The sequence below is a fragment of the Ornithorhynchus anatinus genome, chromosome 20 (genome assembly GCF_004115215.2).
Source record: "Ornithorhynchus anatinus isolate Pmale09 chromosome 20, mOrnAna1.pri.v4, whole genome shotgun sequence".
In the NCBI taxonomy this organism is placed as follows: domain Eukaryota; kingdom Metazoa; phylum Chordata; class Mammalia; order Monotremata; family Ornithorhynchidae; genus Ornithorhynchus; species Ornithorhynchus anatinus.
The window spans coordinates 21,037,191-21,052,320 of record NC_041747.1 but is presented as its reverse complement, the minus strand read 5'-3'; the positions used below and the strand labels follow the sequence as shown (position 1 = coordinate 21,052,320).

The 15,130-nt window shown below is 41.4% G+C and overlaps 1 protein-coding gene across 1 annotated transcript in view; it reads left to right on the top strand.

The window, feature by feature from the left end:
• Positions 1–15,130, top strand: part of DYNC2H1 (dynein cytoplasmic 2 heavy chain 1) — a 194,561-nt gene that overhangs the window by 17,976 nt on the left and 161,455 nt on the right. Inside the window, 12 exon segments of the mRNA XM_007666838.4 lie at positions 264–403; positions 488–716; positions 3,771–3,898; positions 6,091–6,206; positions 7,909–8,036; positions 8,879–9,028; positions 9,383–9,588; positions 10,700–10,855; positions 10,940–11,054; positions 11,283–11,453; positions 12,524–12,906; positions 14,801–14,933. Coding sequence (XP_007665028.2) covers positions 264–403; positions 488–716; positions 3,771–3,898; positions 6,091–6,206; positions 7,909–8,036; positions 8,879–9,028; positions 9,383–9,588; positions 10,700–10,855; positions 10,940–11,054; positions 11,283–11,453; positions 12,524–12,906; positions 14,801–14,933 — 2,055 coding nt within the window.

Below are 15,130 nucleotides of genomic sequence, written 5' to 3'. Positions count from 1 at the left end.
GTCTCAGAATCAAAGTCAGATCACGTGCTCCCAGCTCATAGGGTAAAAATATGGTACATTTAAAGCGTGTAACATTTTACTTAATGCATTAGCTTCCCATGAAACTCACTGTGGGGTGGGCGGGGAGCCTGTCTGCCAATTCTGTAGAATTGTACTCTCCTATGCACACCTACTAAGCGCTAGGTGAATGAAGGAAAGGACAGATTATAACCCAAGTATCACTAAAAGGTGATGAAAAGATTGTTATTTTAAAACAATTTTAGGGTTTCCAAGCAAGTGATATGCACGCGTGGAAGCAGCATTGGAATCATCAACTGTACAAAGCTCTAGAGCATCAGTATCAGATGGGTTTAGAAGCACTTAATGAGAATCTGCCAGAAATAAACATCGATTTAATTTACAAGTAAGACCTTTTTCATCCTGTTAATGCTTTGCCTAAAGATATTCCACAAACCTAAAATTGAAAATGATGTGCTCGATTCTTTAGGCAAGGAAGATTACAATTCAAACCTCCGTTCGAAGAAGTCCGGGCCAGGTATTACAGGGAAATGAAGAGATTCATCTGTATTCCAAACCAGTTTAAGGGGGTGGGTGAGGCAGGAGATGAGTGCATTTTCACCGTTATGATCGAGAGAAACGCAAGTGGATTCGTGACCATTTTCAGCAAAGCAGAGGATCTGTTTAGAAGATTGGCTTCAGTTTCTGACCAACTTAAGGTACCGGATATTATGACTTTGGGCAGCTTATTCCAGATCGTTCCTACAGATGCACTTCAGGTTCTTGATTGAACTAGAAGTAGGATTGACAGTTCCTCTGACAGCGTGCGTGATATAATCTAGGAGAATGCCGCAAAGCAGGTTCCAAATTCTCAAGCCACCTACATTTTGACTGTAGATTAAGTCTCAACCTTGAAGCTAAGGACATTAGAACTTGGTTAGAGAGCAAGGGAGAGAGGAATTCTAAAGTTGGCATCCTCACCCTGGTAATATCTGCTTCTACTTCTGTCGTCTTAAAATTTGGAATAGTCCGTTATTAGATATGAGTTTGTTTTAAATATTCTGAATTTAAAAGAGATTGCTCTCAACTCTACGCTGTACGTTTTTAAAGGGAAAGCTCATTGTGGGCAGCGACTGTGTTATATTTTTTATATTGTATTCTCCCAAGTGCTAAATACAGTGTTCTGCACACAGTAAATGCTCAATAAATACAAATCGTTGATGGGGAAAAAATCGGGTTCTCGTTATGCACGGAGACCTACAGGCTCTTTGACCTCCTGTTTCAGAAATGACATATCTTTGAAGTTAAAATGCCTCGTTTTCATTAACGATTTCACCATGAAAATTCTCATTTTCCATCTTCATAGCTCTGGAGCTTCCATCATTGTCAAACCATCCCTATTGTTTAGATCCCTTGGCTGTAGCAACACCACTTCTCTAACCTGAGGCATGTGAACCTCACGTAAGAAAGCCTATACTGTAGTTTCTGCTGCTTACGTTTTTGTTTGTCTTCATGTTGTTTTAGGTATAAAATATGTATTTTTTTTCCCACTGTAGTTCGCTGAAATGCATTTATACCTAATGTTTTATGTAGGTCTTGTATTTATCGTAAACCTTCTGTAATAAAGACTAGAGTCCACTTGCGTTTTTTCTTGGTGCCAGCATTCTCCTCCACAGACATTTGTTGAGTGGACTTTGCAATCCAGTGAGTCACTACACCAAGCAAATCCTCCTCAGTGAAATAAGAAGTGACAGTCAGTATTGATTTATCTATCAGATTCCCTGAGCCTGCTAGCAGAGCGTGTCAGCCAGAATAGCCGCAATGCTGGAAGATCGTTATCCTGACTTGAAGGCTGCTTATCTGGCTCCTAGGCTTCCATTTTGACATGACGATAAGAAATCACTTAACCTCTTTATATGTCCACAGCGTGCACCACGACCAATAAGATTAGCTATTCCCTACCTGTTCCCTTAGGGCATTTAATTCTGACGTCCGCTTTCATCGCCTCTGCAGAGTTTCCAGAAGAGGGTAGTTGGGGCGATCTTTTAGAGATAAGGTTTTGAATTGAGTGAAATATCCCAGGATCTGTTGTCAATGGTGACTCGGGAAGCCGAGGGTGAGAAAGACCCTCCTGTGTAGCACTGTGCTAAAAAACCCCTCCAGAAAAACCCAACAAAGTTCAGTCTACTGCTAAACACTGCACTTCAATATAGTGCGCAGTTTAGAGTGCTATTTTAAGTGGAGCGTAGTGAGGATTAGTAGAAATAATAATATTTAAGTACCCACTTAATGCAAAGCACCTAAGTGCTCGGAATAAAATCACAGGTGAAATTGTCATGGTGCTTGGTCGCAAGGGGCTCACAGTTGAAGAGCAAAATAGGGAAAGGAGGCTGGTGGTTGTCCCGTAAGGAAAGATGAAGCAATAAAACAAAAACAGCATAAAAAATGACAGCGATAAATACGGTAAGAAAGATCAAGTGCAGGCTCTTTGTGATTCGGCATCCAACATTCACGGCAGCCCCAGCCTTCTCGACCTTAAGGAAAATTGAGGCGGCCTCCAATTGTCCGTGCCGCTTTATCCCTTCCGGGGCTGGAGCAGGGGATGATAGGAAGATCCAGTGGTGTAAGGGCTGGGCACATTATCTCCCAAGCTATGGGATTTGGCAGTCTGGTGGCAGAGGAAACCTTCAGGCCCCTTCCACTTCTCCTAGTTTCTTTTCACCCTGCTTGCCCGGGTAGTGAAAATTAGAAATGTTGATGATGTTCTTAGGCTCTTTGCTAAGGAGAATTGACTTGAGTTTAAAGTTGAAAAAGGGTATAGAAGCAACGTGGCCTAGTGGATAGAGCGTCGGCCTGGGAGTAAGAAGGTCATGGGTTCTAAACCTGCCTCTGCCACTTGTCTGCTGTGTGACCTTGGGCAAGTCACTTCTTCTCTGATCCTCAGTTACCTCATCTGTAAAATGGGGATCGAGACTATGAGCGCCATGTCGGACATGGACTCCACCCCAGTGCTTAGTTCAGTGCCTGGCACATAGTACGTAAGTATTATTATTAATTATTAACCATAATATAGCCATTTCTCATCAGGCTAGACCGAAAAAGATTCAATAAAGTAATGAATACTACAGCCACCAAGTTGTCCGTTTGGAGTTCTGTTGAATCGATCCAGGCATTAAAAGCCAAAGCAACGTTAGGAGCGAGAGGAGCAAGTTTTCATCTTTGAACTACTCTTTTTCGTGCACGTCAAGTCTGTAAAACACTCTGTCCATTTTTCAGCTTTTACAAACCAGATGAAATTGGTAGGTGTTGTCCACAGTCGAAAGCTCAAAGATTGGAGGCATGAAGGGATTAAAAATGATTTATCCTAAACCGGACAGCATCCTTGTCTTCATCAGTGGAAGAACATGGATGGTTGGCTGCTCAGAAATGTGATTCTAATAAGAGTAATGGATTCTGACCATGGCCATTGATCCGTTTAGTCTCTCAGTCGAGTGGTGAAAATTTTCCAGGATTTATCGTTCGGTCTAAATTACGTTCTGGGTTTCTCCGCTTATGAAAACATGGCAAGTGAGTCAGTCACGGAAAAGTGGTTAGAATGAATAGCCTTCTGAATTCCTAGACCGCAGCTTATTTTTTTGCGTTACACTGGTTTTTCTAAAGCAGTTCGCTAGGCAAATCCTAATCTTTCGAATAGTAATTGATAGAGTTGTTTGTCATTGTTTCTTATGGTGCTGTCTTTCTAAATAATCAAAATTGTTTTTTGTTTTGAAAAGGAATGGGTAGTAATTGGACAAGTAGATATGGAAGCTCTAGTGGAGAAACACCTCTTCACTGTTCAAGATTGGGAGAAAAACTTTAAAGCACTAAAAGGAAAGGGAAAAGAAGTGGAACAACTTCCAAGGTATGAGGATAATAGTGGGGGGGGGGGTTGCATGAGAAACTAGATATTCTGGAAGAGGTGTTCGTAGGGAGATATTTGTGTAAATAAAAATGTATTTTTTTTAATTTTAGTGGTCATGTAGGACACCTGGTCTGTCTCTCCCTTATAGACTGTGAGCCCCATGCGGATCAAGGACTGAGTCCCATCTGATTGTATAGTACCTACCCCAGTGCTCTGCACAGTGAGCGACCCATAGCGCTTATTTTACAGGAGTGGAGGTGGAATAGTAGTTGGGTAGAAATAGTATTTATTAAGCACTTAGCGTATGCAGAGCACTGTTCTAAGCACTAGGGGTAGGCCTTTTGGAGGAGATGAGATTTGAATAAGGCTTTGAAAGAGAAGCAGCGTGGCCCAGTGGAAAGTGCCCGGACTTGGGAGTCAGAGGTCGTGGGTTCTAATCCCGGCTCCGCCAGGTGTCAGCTGTGTGACTTTGGCTAAGTCACTTAACTTCTCTGGGCTTCAGTTAGGTCGTCTGTAAAATGGGGATTAAAACTGTGAGCCCCACGTGGGACAATCCTGTTGCCGACTTGTTTATCCCAAGCGCTTAGTACAGTGCTCTGCACATAGTAAGCGCTCACTAAATACTATTGAATGAATGAATGAATGACAATCCGATAACCTGTTCAATCCCAGTACTTTGAACAGTGCTTGGCGCAGAGTAAGCACTTAACAAATACCATCAGTATTATTGTCATCATTATTATTATCCTTTTCAGCCGCCTCTCATTTGGAAGCTTCTCTTTCCGTCTGATCACCTCGGTTGGCTTTTTCTGAACTTTCTCCAGTTCTGTCATCCTTTCCTAAAATGGAGTGACCAGACTACATGCACTTCACATGTTTGATCTTTGGTTTTTTAATTTCCTGCCTATGATACCGATCATTTGGTTTTCTTTTTTGACTCCTTTTACAGGAACGATCACTAATGATATCAAACTGCCTTTCCCGAATTGTGACTGGTAGCTCAGGGCCTATCACCGAGTACTCATATAGTTAGGATTATTTTTCTTGGTGTATTACCATGTACTTGCTCACGTGCTGGTTTTGAACCCTCTTATTTAGCTTCATGGAAGACTTCCTGCAGATTATCCCCTTTACATGGCATTTAATCGCTTGAATTTTTGTTTTAAATGGTATCTGTAAACTGCTTACTATGTGCCAGACACTGTACTAAGCGCTAGCGCACATGCAGGTTAATCGGGTTGGACACAGTCCCTGTCCCACACTGGGCTCACAGTCTCAATCCCCATTTTACAGATGAGGTAACTGAGGCACAGAGAAGTGAAGTGACACGTCCAAGGTCACACAGCCGACAAGCGGGAGAGCCGGGGTCAGAACCCGGGTCCTGCCGACTCCCAGGCCTGTGCCATATCCACTGAGCCACAGTGTTTCTTGCAACGTTACTGCCCGTGCTCTCTTCTGATCATTTTTATGTATATACAATCAGTATAGCTTGGAAATTCCTGGTGAATTGTTGCTTTTCTAATTATTTAATTTTCCATTTTTTAAAAATCCTCCACATTTTCCCCTTATATTATTCTATCAGATTTATGCCCCATTCCATAACTTTAGGTAATCATTTATAGAACTGCAAAATTCACAGTTTAAATTGTTGACCCAAGTAAAATGAATATTTTTACAACTGAATATTTAACAATTCTGGCATGCCACCGGATTTCTAATGATTTCCTTGAAGCTCTAAAGTAGATTTTTAGCATTCTTACCTAGGTGGTCTGTAAACTTTCCTTAGTTTTCTTAGGTCATTTATCTTGCTCTTTTGTTCTTAATGGATGTTATTTTTCATGGTTGGACTTAAGACATAATTTCTAGTAAACATTTAAGTAACCACCTGGAGCTCGATTGAGCAAATATTTAAAATCGGCTATTTCGGGGATTTGATTTATGAATTTCTAAAGCAGTATTATGTCTGTTTTTGAAAAAGGCCATTAGAGGATTAGAAATTTCAGTGAATTACCCAAAGTCATTACTTTGTTAACATTTCAGACAAGGTGTTTTTGCTTGATGCAATTTAACACGATTTAAAGACTCCTAAAGTAAGGGTTTTCAGAAAGTTTATTAGAGCACATTGTTCTAATGAGAATGTTACCTTCAGTCAGTCTTGTTTACCTCAGAATCTGTCACTTTCAATTTTGCAGCACTGTCAAGGTGGATTGTTTAAATATTAATTGCAACCCTGTGAAGACTGTGATTGATGATCTTATCCAGAAGTTATTCGATACCCTTGTTCTGTCTTTGAGAAAGTCTATTCAAGGTAAGAAAAAACAAAACAAAACAAAACCCAAAAAAGTTTTAGGATCTTCAACCCCTCTCACTTTTCACGTGTGGACAGATGTTTGTTTCTTAATGAAAATGGTTTAGCCCCCTAAAGTAAAAAAAAAAGATGAACTAAAGAACACTCACATATATTTAAGAACCTACATTAGCTGCAGGTTATGTGTCCTAATTTGAAAATCAACGAATGGTGTTTACTGAGCACTACTGTGTGCAGAGCACTGTACTAAGCACTCAGGATAGTACAGGACAAGAGTCAGTAGGGATGTTCCCTGCCCACAAGGAGCTTTGAGTTTCGAGGGGGAGAATGAAAATGGAAAAAAATGCAATGGAATCCTGCATATAAATTAGCTTGAGTCCTTTATGTGGTACACGTACGTACCTCCCACTCTAATTCTACCTCTGGCGTTTGTTAAAAGGATAAGGGAAGGAATATTCTGTTGGCTTAAAGCAAAAGTTTTTCTTGACCTACACCTCTTTTTTCTTTTGCCTCCAAGGCTTTTGGAGCTTAAAAGTCCTTCCCTCCCTCCCTGTCTAAAAATGAAGGAAGTAGTGACTGTTAGCTTAAGAGTGTCTTGGACCAAGAATACAAATCACTAATTTAAGTTAAAAATGTCTGTCTTGTGAGCACTTCATGTCAGATCATTTATATGTAAGATCTCATACTTTTTTAGTGCTGCAGAAAGTAAAATAGTGGAAAACAAGGAACACTTGTTAATAGTGAGACAGGAAACCCTTCAGATTTTCTTTTCAGCCACTTGATTTCTCTTTCCTTTTCCTAATCTAACCTATCAGTGGTATTTATTAAGTGCTTACTGTGTGCAGAGCACTATACTAAGCACTTGGGAGATGACAGTACAACAGAGTTGGTTGAAATGTTCCCTGCGCACAACAAATTTACAGTCTATACCCCTTCCTTTTTCACTCAAACACCCATAACTGAAGATAGTCTCTAGTGCCCAAGGGAGAGCACCAACAAGACATCTAACTTAATTATCTTTAGAAATCCTTGTAGGAAGAAGGGCTTGTTCCATGTAGGCTTTCTGAGTTAACATGTAAGTAATAAGGATGATCTGAGACTAACCACTTGAATGGAAATTTCCATGCAGAATAACTAGGTTGTTCAGGATTCTCAGTTCACTGATTCTGCCGGGAAGCAAGTTTGCAATTCTCAGTTCACCGATTCTGGAGGGAAGATGGTTTGGGATTCTCAGTTCACTGATTCTGCTGCTCTCTTCATTCATTCATTCATTCAATAGTATTTATTGAGCGCTTACTATGTGCAGAGCACTGTACTAAGCGCTTGGAATGTACAATCTTCCTGTCCCTTTCTGGCAATATAGGAGAAGCATCATGGTCTAGAGGAAAGAACACAGGGCTGGGAATCAGAAGGAACCATGTTCTAATCCACGCTCTGTCACTTGTCTGTGGTATGATCCTGGGCAAGTCATTTCACTTCTTCTCTGTGCCTCAGTTACCTCCTCTGTAAAATGGGGATTAAGACTGTGAGCCCCATGTGCAACCTGGACGGTGTTCAATTTGATTAGCTTGTATCTCACCCAGCACTTAACAACACAAAAAAGGATGCCTCATGTAATACTGGAACAAAAGAGTTTTTGTAAACTATTTACAATGAGGGATAATTTTGTTGAAATTAAATCTCTACTCTGCCATTCCCACAGCTCATTTACAAGAAATTGATTCATTTGTCACAAATGCTATGGAATCATTAACAGTTATGCCCCAGACTGTGGATGAAATAGGTGATGCGAATTTACAATATGCCAAACTTCAAGCAAGGAAGCCAGAGGTAAGCATTTTTAAAAAATCAGTCCAAGGAAACTAATGTTTGCACTTGGCCATTAGCAGTGAAAGCTAAAGTTCCATCATTATTTTGTAATTGTTTCCTCTCCGTTCTCTTGTTATTGTCGGTTAAAAATCGGTCAGGTAATGTTTAGTTGGCCTAGCCACTCCTTACCTCCAGGCTTAACTTAGAACAGTTGTTTTCTGGAAAGTATTTAAAAAGATGAAGTAAGAGCAGGCCAAGGACTATTTCAATCAGTGGTATTTATTGAGCACTTACTATGTGCAGAGCATTGTGCCAAGTGCTTGGGAAAGTACAGTGCAACATGGTAGAATTTATCCTGATCCACGGGGAGCTTGCAGTCTAAGGACGTATTTGGGTTCAGTTGAGTCTTTAAATAGTAGAGATTTAAATCTGAGCATCAATGAGACCAACTCGGGAAACATTCAGTTAGTCCTGAAAGCACTCAGTCAATCATATTTGCCTACAGTGTGCTGAGCACTCGTCTAAATAGTAATAATTATGGTATTTAAGTGCTTACTCTGTGTGCCAGGCACTGTACTAAGCACTGGCTGAATACAAGCAAATAGGGTTGGACACAGTCCCTGTCCCACTTGGGGCTCACAGACTAAATGTGTAGATTACAGTGGAAGTAAAGGGAAAATATCTTTGCCTGTTGTTTCCCAATGACTTTTGACATTTCAAACACAAAGGACAACTATGTATAATAATTTACTATAGAAATTCCTAAACCGGTTAAAATGACTAAGTATACATTAAAAAAAATGCATAAAGTTTTCAAAGAATGAAGTATGAATGTGTTTCCCAAATGCCTTTTCAATGTTTAGATTTTGCCACTGTTCCAAGAAGCCGAAGATAAAAACAGACTTTTAAGGACTGTGGCAGGTGGAGGTTTAGAAACAATTAGTAACCTGAGAGCTAAGTGGGATAAATTTGAATTAATGATGGAAAGTCACCAACTTATGATTAAAGATCAGGTAAGAGAGAATGAAGTGTTGGGAATTCAGGTACGTGCTTAATGCTTTCGAGTAGATGACTTTAAGAATTTTCTCATTATAAAAAAGCTGCAGCTCAAAACGATTTCAACTTTGCTTTGACAGTAGTTTGTTGGATTGCTAAGCAGGTCAATGGGTAAGGATTTTAAATTGCGGAAATCATCTGGCATGTGTGAAATTTCCTACTGGATTTGCTTGCTGTTCTGGACTTCCCAGAGATAAATATCACTGCTCAACTGATAAATTCCTTGAATTACTAGGAAGTGGTCATTTTAACCAATGTCGGTAGGTTACTGGAATTCTCACTTATTCTTTTCCAACTATAATGGTTTGTAGATTGAAGTGATGAAAGGAAACGTGAAGTCACGCCTCAAGGTCTACTGGCAAGAATTAGAAAAGTTTAAAGCTCGTTGGGATCAGCTGAAGCCAAGCGACGACATCATTGAAACCGGCCAGCAAGACGCCCTCGAGAGAAGTGCTCAGTCTATAAAGGAGAAAAAAGCCGAGTTCGATGACCTTGAAGCCACCAGGAAGAAGCTGATGTACATTCATTCACGTTTAAAACAGCTAAATTTTGTTCTTTCCTTTAGAAACTGACTCACTCTAGATCAGTGCACTGCTTTGAATGATTCCCATCAAGCAAGGTGGTTTGAGGCCTTTCTCCTAGCCCAGTCAGGACTGGACTTTCTAATTAACATTCACTAAGCCCCCAGCTATGAACTAATTAAGGCTAACGAGCAGGACCACGAGGTAGTGGGAGCTTTTAACTAGCTAATCGATGTAGCTGTTACGCCTGTGGCTTTCTCAGGGCTTCATCCACGTGGGTTGGCTTCCTCAAAACTGAGGGATCTGGAGGAAGGGGGAGAGAGGATAAGTGAGGTGGTAAATCTTCTGCTTCCACTTCTCTCCCTGCAGGCTTGGGGGGCTTTCCCCTCCCCGATTTCCCGCAGCTAAACCGGGTTGCCCAGGGCTAGGACTCTTTCAGGCCTCTCGGAGCTGCCCCCAGCTGCAGGGAAATGAAGGCTCTGGAGTGAGAATGAGGTTAAAAGTGGCCACACCTGGGAGGTGTTTAGGGGAGGGGGAGCTGATTGAAGTGGAGAGTAGAGGACTATATTGTGGGTCTCCTGGGGTGGGGACAACTGTACATAAATCCAACGAGCTCCTGCGTTAAATCTGGCCCTTGTTTTAGGGCTATAAAAAGACAGAAGATCCACATCCCCAGGCTGTTTGAAATTTAGAGGGCAGCAATTAAGTGGAGTGTTTCAGAACTGGTGTTGGTGGTCGTGGAGAAGGTTGGAATTCTTTCTGTTGTCAGCCTGGTATCTTGGTATCAGAGGAGTACAGCTCTAAAAGTTTTTAATTATCTCTGCATAGTGCAATTGCCATTAACATCAGATTTGCACTTGACTTAAGCTTGCCCAGTGCTGGTGTGGATCAAATTTTTTTCTTCCAAATTGAAAACTGGTCTTAAAATGACACTATTGCTTTTAAAATAGTCAAACTATTTGTTGAGAATATGCCTAAATTGTTTAGTAGATAATCTCACAAATCAACATGCCTTGTTCTTTAAGAAGGGATTATAGTGGACCGTTTTTCTAAGATTTACATTGCGTCCTTATACTTATGTTTTTTCTTTTCTCTTTTTTTAATAAGGGAGGATTGCTGTCATTTTGGCCTGGAAGAGCCTAATTTCTCATTGGCACATGACATCTGTAAAGATATTGAGAGTAGTGCAGAAGTTTGGGCACTATATGAAGAGTTCAATCAAGAGTTCCAGGATAAAGCCAAAGAGGATTGGATTACCTTTAGGTTTGATTTTCATATAATCTTTGTAATGTTTCCAACTGATTTTTATACTGCACGTTTTAAGATACATTTCTTCTTATTTTACAGGAGTAAGACTTACCTTTTTGATGAATTTTTGATGATTTGGCATGACAGGCTGAGGAAAATGGAAGAACACTCAGTAATGACCGTGAAGTTACAGTCAGAAATTGATAAATACAAAGTAAGAGTTTTAGAAATGTAGATTGTGCTAGAGGGCTTCAAAAAAAAGATTTAATAGCTTGTGTTTTTATATTGAGAACTTTGAGTATAATATTTAAATTCATTCAGCGTAGCTCTTGAGTTGTATTTGAAATGACAATTTTAGCAGATATAATAGAGTGGGCAAATGGGGTGGTAATCTTGTATATCTGTGGGGTTTTTTTTAATTTCCTTTTTCTTTCCTTTTCAGATGACAACCCCAGTCCTGAAATACGTTAGGGGAGAGCATCTCTCTCCAGATCATTGGCTTGACCTGTTTCGTCTACTTGGCCTCCCTAGGGGAACCAGCCTAGAAAAATTATTGTTTGGAGATCTGCTCCGAGTAGCCGACGTGATTGTGGCCAAAGCTGCCGAGCTTAAGGTATGACTTCCTTTTATATATAAAGTCACTGATTGTGCACTCGAGACCGTTGTTGGACACAGTATTATTTCCTATTAACTACTCCCCATTGACCATTTATTCATTCAGTCGTATTTATTGAGTGCTTACTATGTGCAGAGCACTCTACTAAGCACGTACTCTCCCTTACCTGTATATCTCTGTATCTGTAATTTACTGTAGCTGTGATTTAATTATAGCTGTAATTTAAATAGATCTAATTAAATTCACTGTAATGTCTTGATTGTATCTGTAATTTATATTAGTGTCTGTCTCCCTCTCTAGACTGTAAGATGGTTATGGGCAGGGAATTGTGTCCCTGCCCACAAAATAGCAATGTTAGATTGTACCTTCCCAAGCACTTAGTGCTTTGCACACAGTAAGTACTCAAGAAATATGGTTGAGTGAATGAATGAACCATCTCTTTGGACCCCTCTTGCTCTCTTCCCCCCTCCGTCACCAAGCCCCACTATTTTGTTTTCGAAACAACCGTAGTCTGTCTGCGTAGTTACTTAGACTGAGCCCCATTCATTTTTATTTAAATGGTATTTAAGTACTTACTATGTTTCAGGTACTGTACTAAGTACTGGGGTAGATGCAACTTAATCAGGTTGGACACAGTCCACATCTCACATGGGGCTTGCAGTCTTCATCCCCATTTTACAGATGAGGTAACTGAGGCCCAGAGAAGTGAAGTGACTTGCCCTAGGTCACAGAGCAGACAAGTGGAGGGGTTGGGATTGGAACCCAGGTCCTTCAGACTCCCAGGTTCATGCACTTTCCACTAGACCCTGCTGCTTATTCATATTTTCATCATCATTAAAGCAGGGCGTTTTAAACCATTTTTTTCCATTGAACTAAAGGCCAACTTTCTTACGAAAATTTTATTTTCAAATGGTGAACAGTAGTAGTAAGTGCCTACTCTGTGCTAAGCACTGCGGTAGATGCGAGATTATCAGGGTGGGCACAGTCTGAGTTGTCCAGAGATCTTGAAATACGTCGTTAATCCCATCTTGGTCTTTCATCTCTTGTCTGTGCCTCGCGTCAAATAGGATCTGAACAGTCGGGCACAGGGCGAAGTCACGATCCGAGAAGCTTTGCGTGAGCTTGACCTCTGGGGAGTGGGAGCGGTGTTTTCTTTAACGGATTACGAAGACAGCCAAGGCAGAACCCTGAAGCTGATTAAAGATTGGAAAGACATAGTGAACCAGGTCGGAGATAATCGCTGTCTTCTGCAGTCGCTGAAGGACTCTCCTTATTACAAAGGATTTGAAGATAAGGTGTCTATCTGGGAGAGAAAACTTGCTGAATTAGACGAGTACCTGCAGAACTTAAACCACATTCAAAGGAAGTGGGTGTATTTGGAGCCTATTTTCGGGCGGGGTGCCTTGCCAAAAGAACAAGCCCGCTTCAACAGAGTCGATGAAGATTTTAGGTAAGTGTAATCAGAGAGGTGTGTTTCTGCTTAGAATCAGAAGGGTGGTGTTTGCCAGTGCTTAAAACCAGTGCTTCACATAGAGTAAGCACTTAACCTCTAATAATTGCGGTATCTGTTGTGTACTTTTCAGTTGGTTCTAAGACATTGTACTGGAGGCATTTTTAAGCGGATGGGTGGCTATTAAGCTCCCTGTGGCCAGTGTAGCAAGGATCGAGGAGGAAGAATAGATGCAGCCACTGGGAGCTCGGTTTCCAGTGTAAAGGGCCTGAATTCGGGGCAGCTCCTCTGAAATCCTAGATCACGGCCGTCTCTGTCCGTTCGTCTCTGTGTCACCCCTGCTTCCATTTTTCTGGCCCCACTGGCAGCACCCTTTAATCTAACACAAGATATCTTTGCAAGTAGTTTCATTCCTCTGCTTCATGCTTCTTAATATGACTACGCTATAAGGTGGCTAGCTTTATAAATAACGTATTGGGTGCAGTTAAGTGAGGTCAGTTCCAGAACCTCATGTGGTGGCTGAGCACTACAGGTAATTGAAAATCCTTGGCAAGTCCTTTCCCTTTCCTCCTTCCATCTTCCCTATTCCCAGCAGGTTCCTACTCCCTTTCTCTCCCCCTGTAACCGCTCCCAGCTCACCATTCTCGCCCGTGTCTTTGGGTCCTCCATCTTCTCTCCCCTTCCCCTTCCCCCTGCCACCGAGCTCCACTATTTTCATTCTCTTTCTAAACAACCATAGTCTGGCCGCAGATTTACTTAGACTGTGATTTCCAGGCAGGACAGGAATGTTGTCCAAGCTAATTAGCTTGTACCTGCCCCAGCGCTTAGAACAGTGTTTGACACACAGTAAGTGCTTAAGAAATGCCATTTAAAAAAATACAACAAAAAAGCCATAGTGACAGCTCCTGGCAACCCAGTTTGCTTCTTGATTGTGGTCCATGTCTCCTCTTTGGGAAAAGTAAAATGGGCAGGAAGAGAGATTAGCAGCTTTGGACAGAGCCATGCTGCTCTTTCCTCCCCAGACCCTTCCGTTCCTGCCCTAGTATGTCTTTATACCTGTTTCTGGGCAGGGAAAAGAGGCAGGAGGGCCAGTGACTGCCTTGGCTTGCAACAGCTGCTGTCCATGTTACTGTGAATAGTTTTTCTTTAAAAAACCCAAAAAACTAGATGAATAATATTGGAGCTAGTTGTTAAATATCATGATTATTATTATTAAAGTTCTTACTATGTGCCAGGCACTGTACTAAGCACTGGGGTGGATACAAGCTAATCAGGTTGGACACAGTCCCTGTTCCACCTGGGGATCATTCTTTCTTTCAATCCCCAGTTTACAGATTAGGTAATTGAGGCCCATAGAAGTGAAGTGACTTACTCAAAGTCACCCAGCAGACAAGTGGAGGAGCTGGGATTAGAACCCATAACCTTCTGACTCCCAGGCCCGGTGTCTTTCCACTACGCCATTCGGCTTCTCTAATGAGGAGACTGGGGAGATGGGAGGAAGAGGAGGTATGGAAAGTGGGGCAGGAAAGCCACTGGAAATGGGAGGTCTGGGATAAGAGTGGGATGATGGAGCAATTAGTAATTTCATCTGTGGGAGTAAATCAGATCAATCGGTGGTATTTCTTGAGCCCTTATGTACAGAGCACTGTACTAAGTGCTTGGGAGAGTGCAGTGCAACAGAATTAGCAGACGTGTTCCCTGTTCATAATGAGTTTACAGTCTAGTGCAGAATGTTTCCTGAGATTGCGTGGATTATGGAGTGGCAGTAACCTGGAGTAGGCCCGTATATTCACTTACTCTCCCAAGCACGTAGTACAGTGCTCTGCACACAGGAAGCGCTCAATGAATACGATTGACGTGATAGAACAATTGGCAAATGGTTTAATTTCTTCAGATCAATCATGGCAGACATCAAGAGAGACAACAGGGTGACATCATTGACCACTCAAGCAGGAATGAGAAACGCCTTGATTACCATCCTGGATCAACTTCAGAGATGTCAAAAATCACTGAATGAGTTTTTGGAGGTAAGGCATTTAGGGTCTGAGGATGCTTGTCGACTAAAAATGGGACTAGTTTACTGATTTCCCCCGATTAGACTGTAAGCCCGTCAAATGGCAGGGACTGTCTATCTGTTGCCGACTTGTTCATTCCAAGCGCTTAGTACAGTGCTCTGCACATAGTAAGCGCTCAATAAATACTATTGAATGAATGAATGATTTGG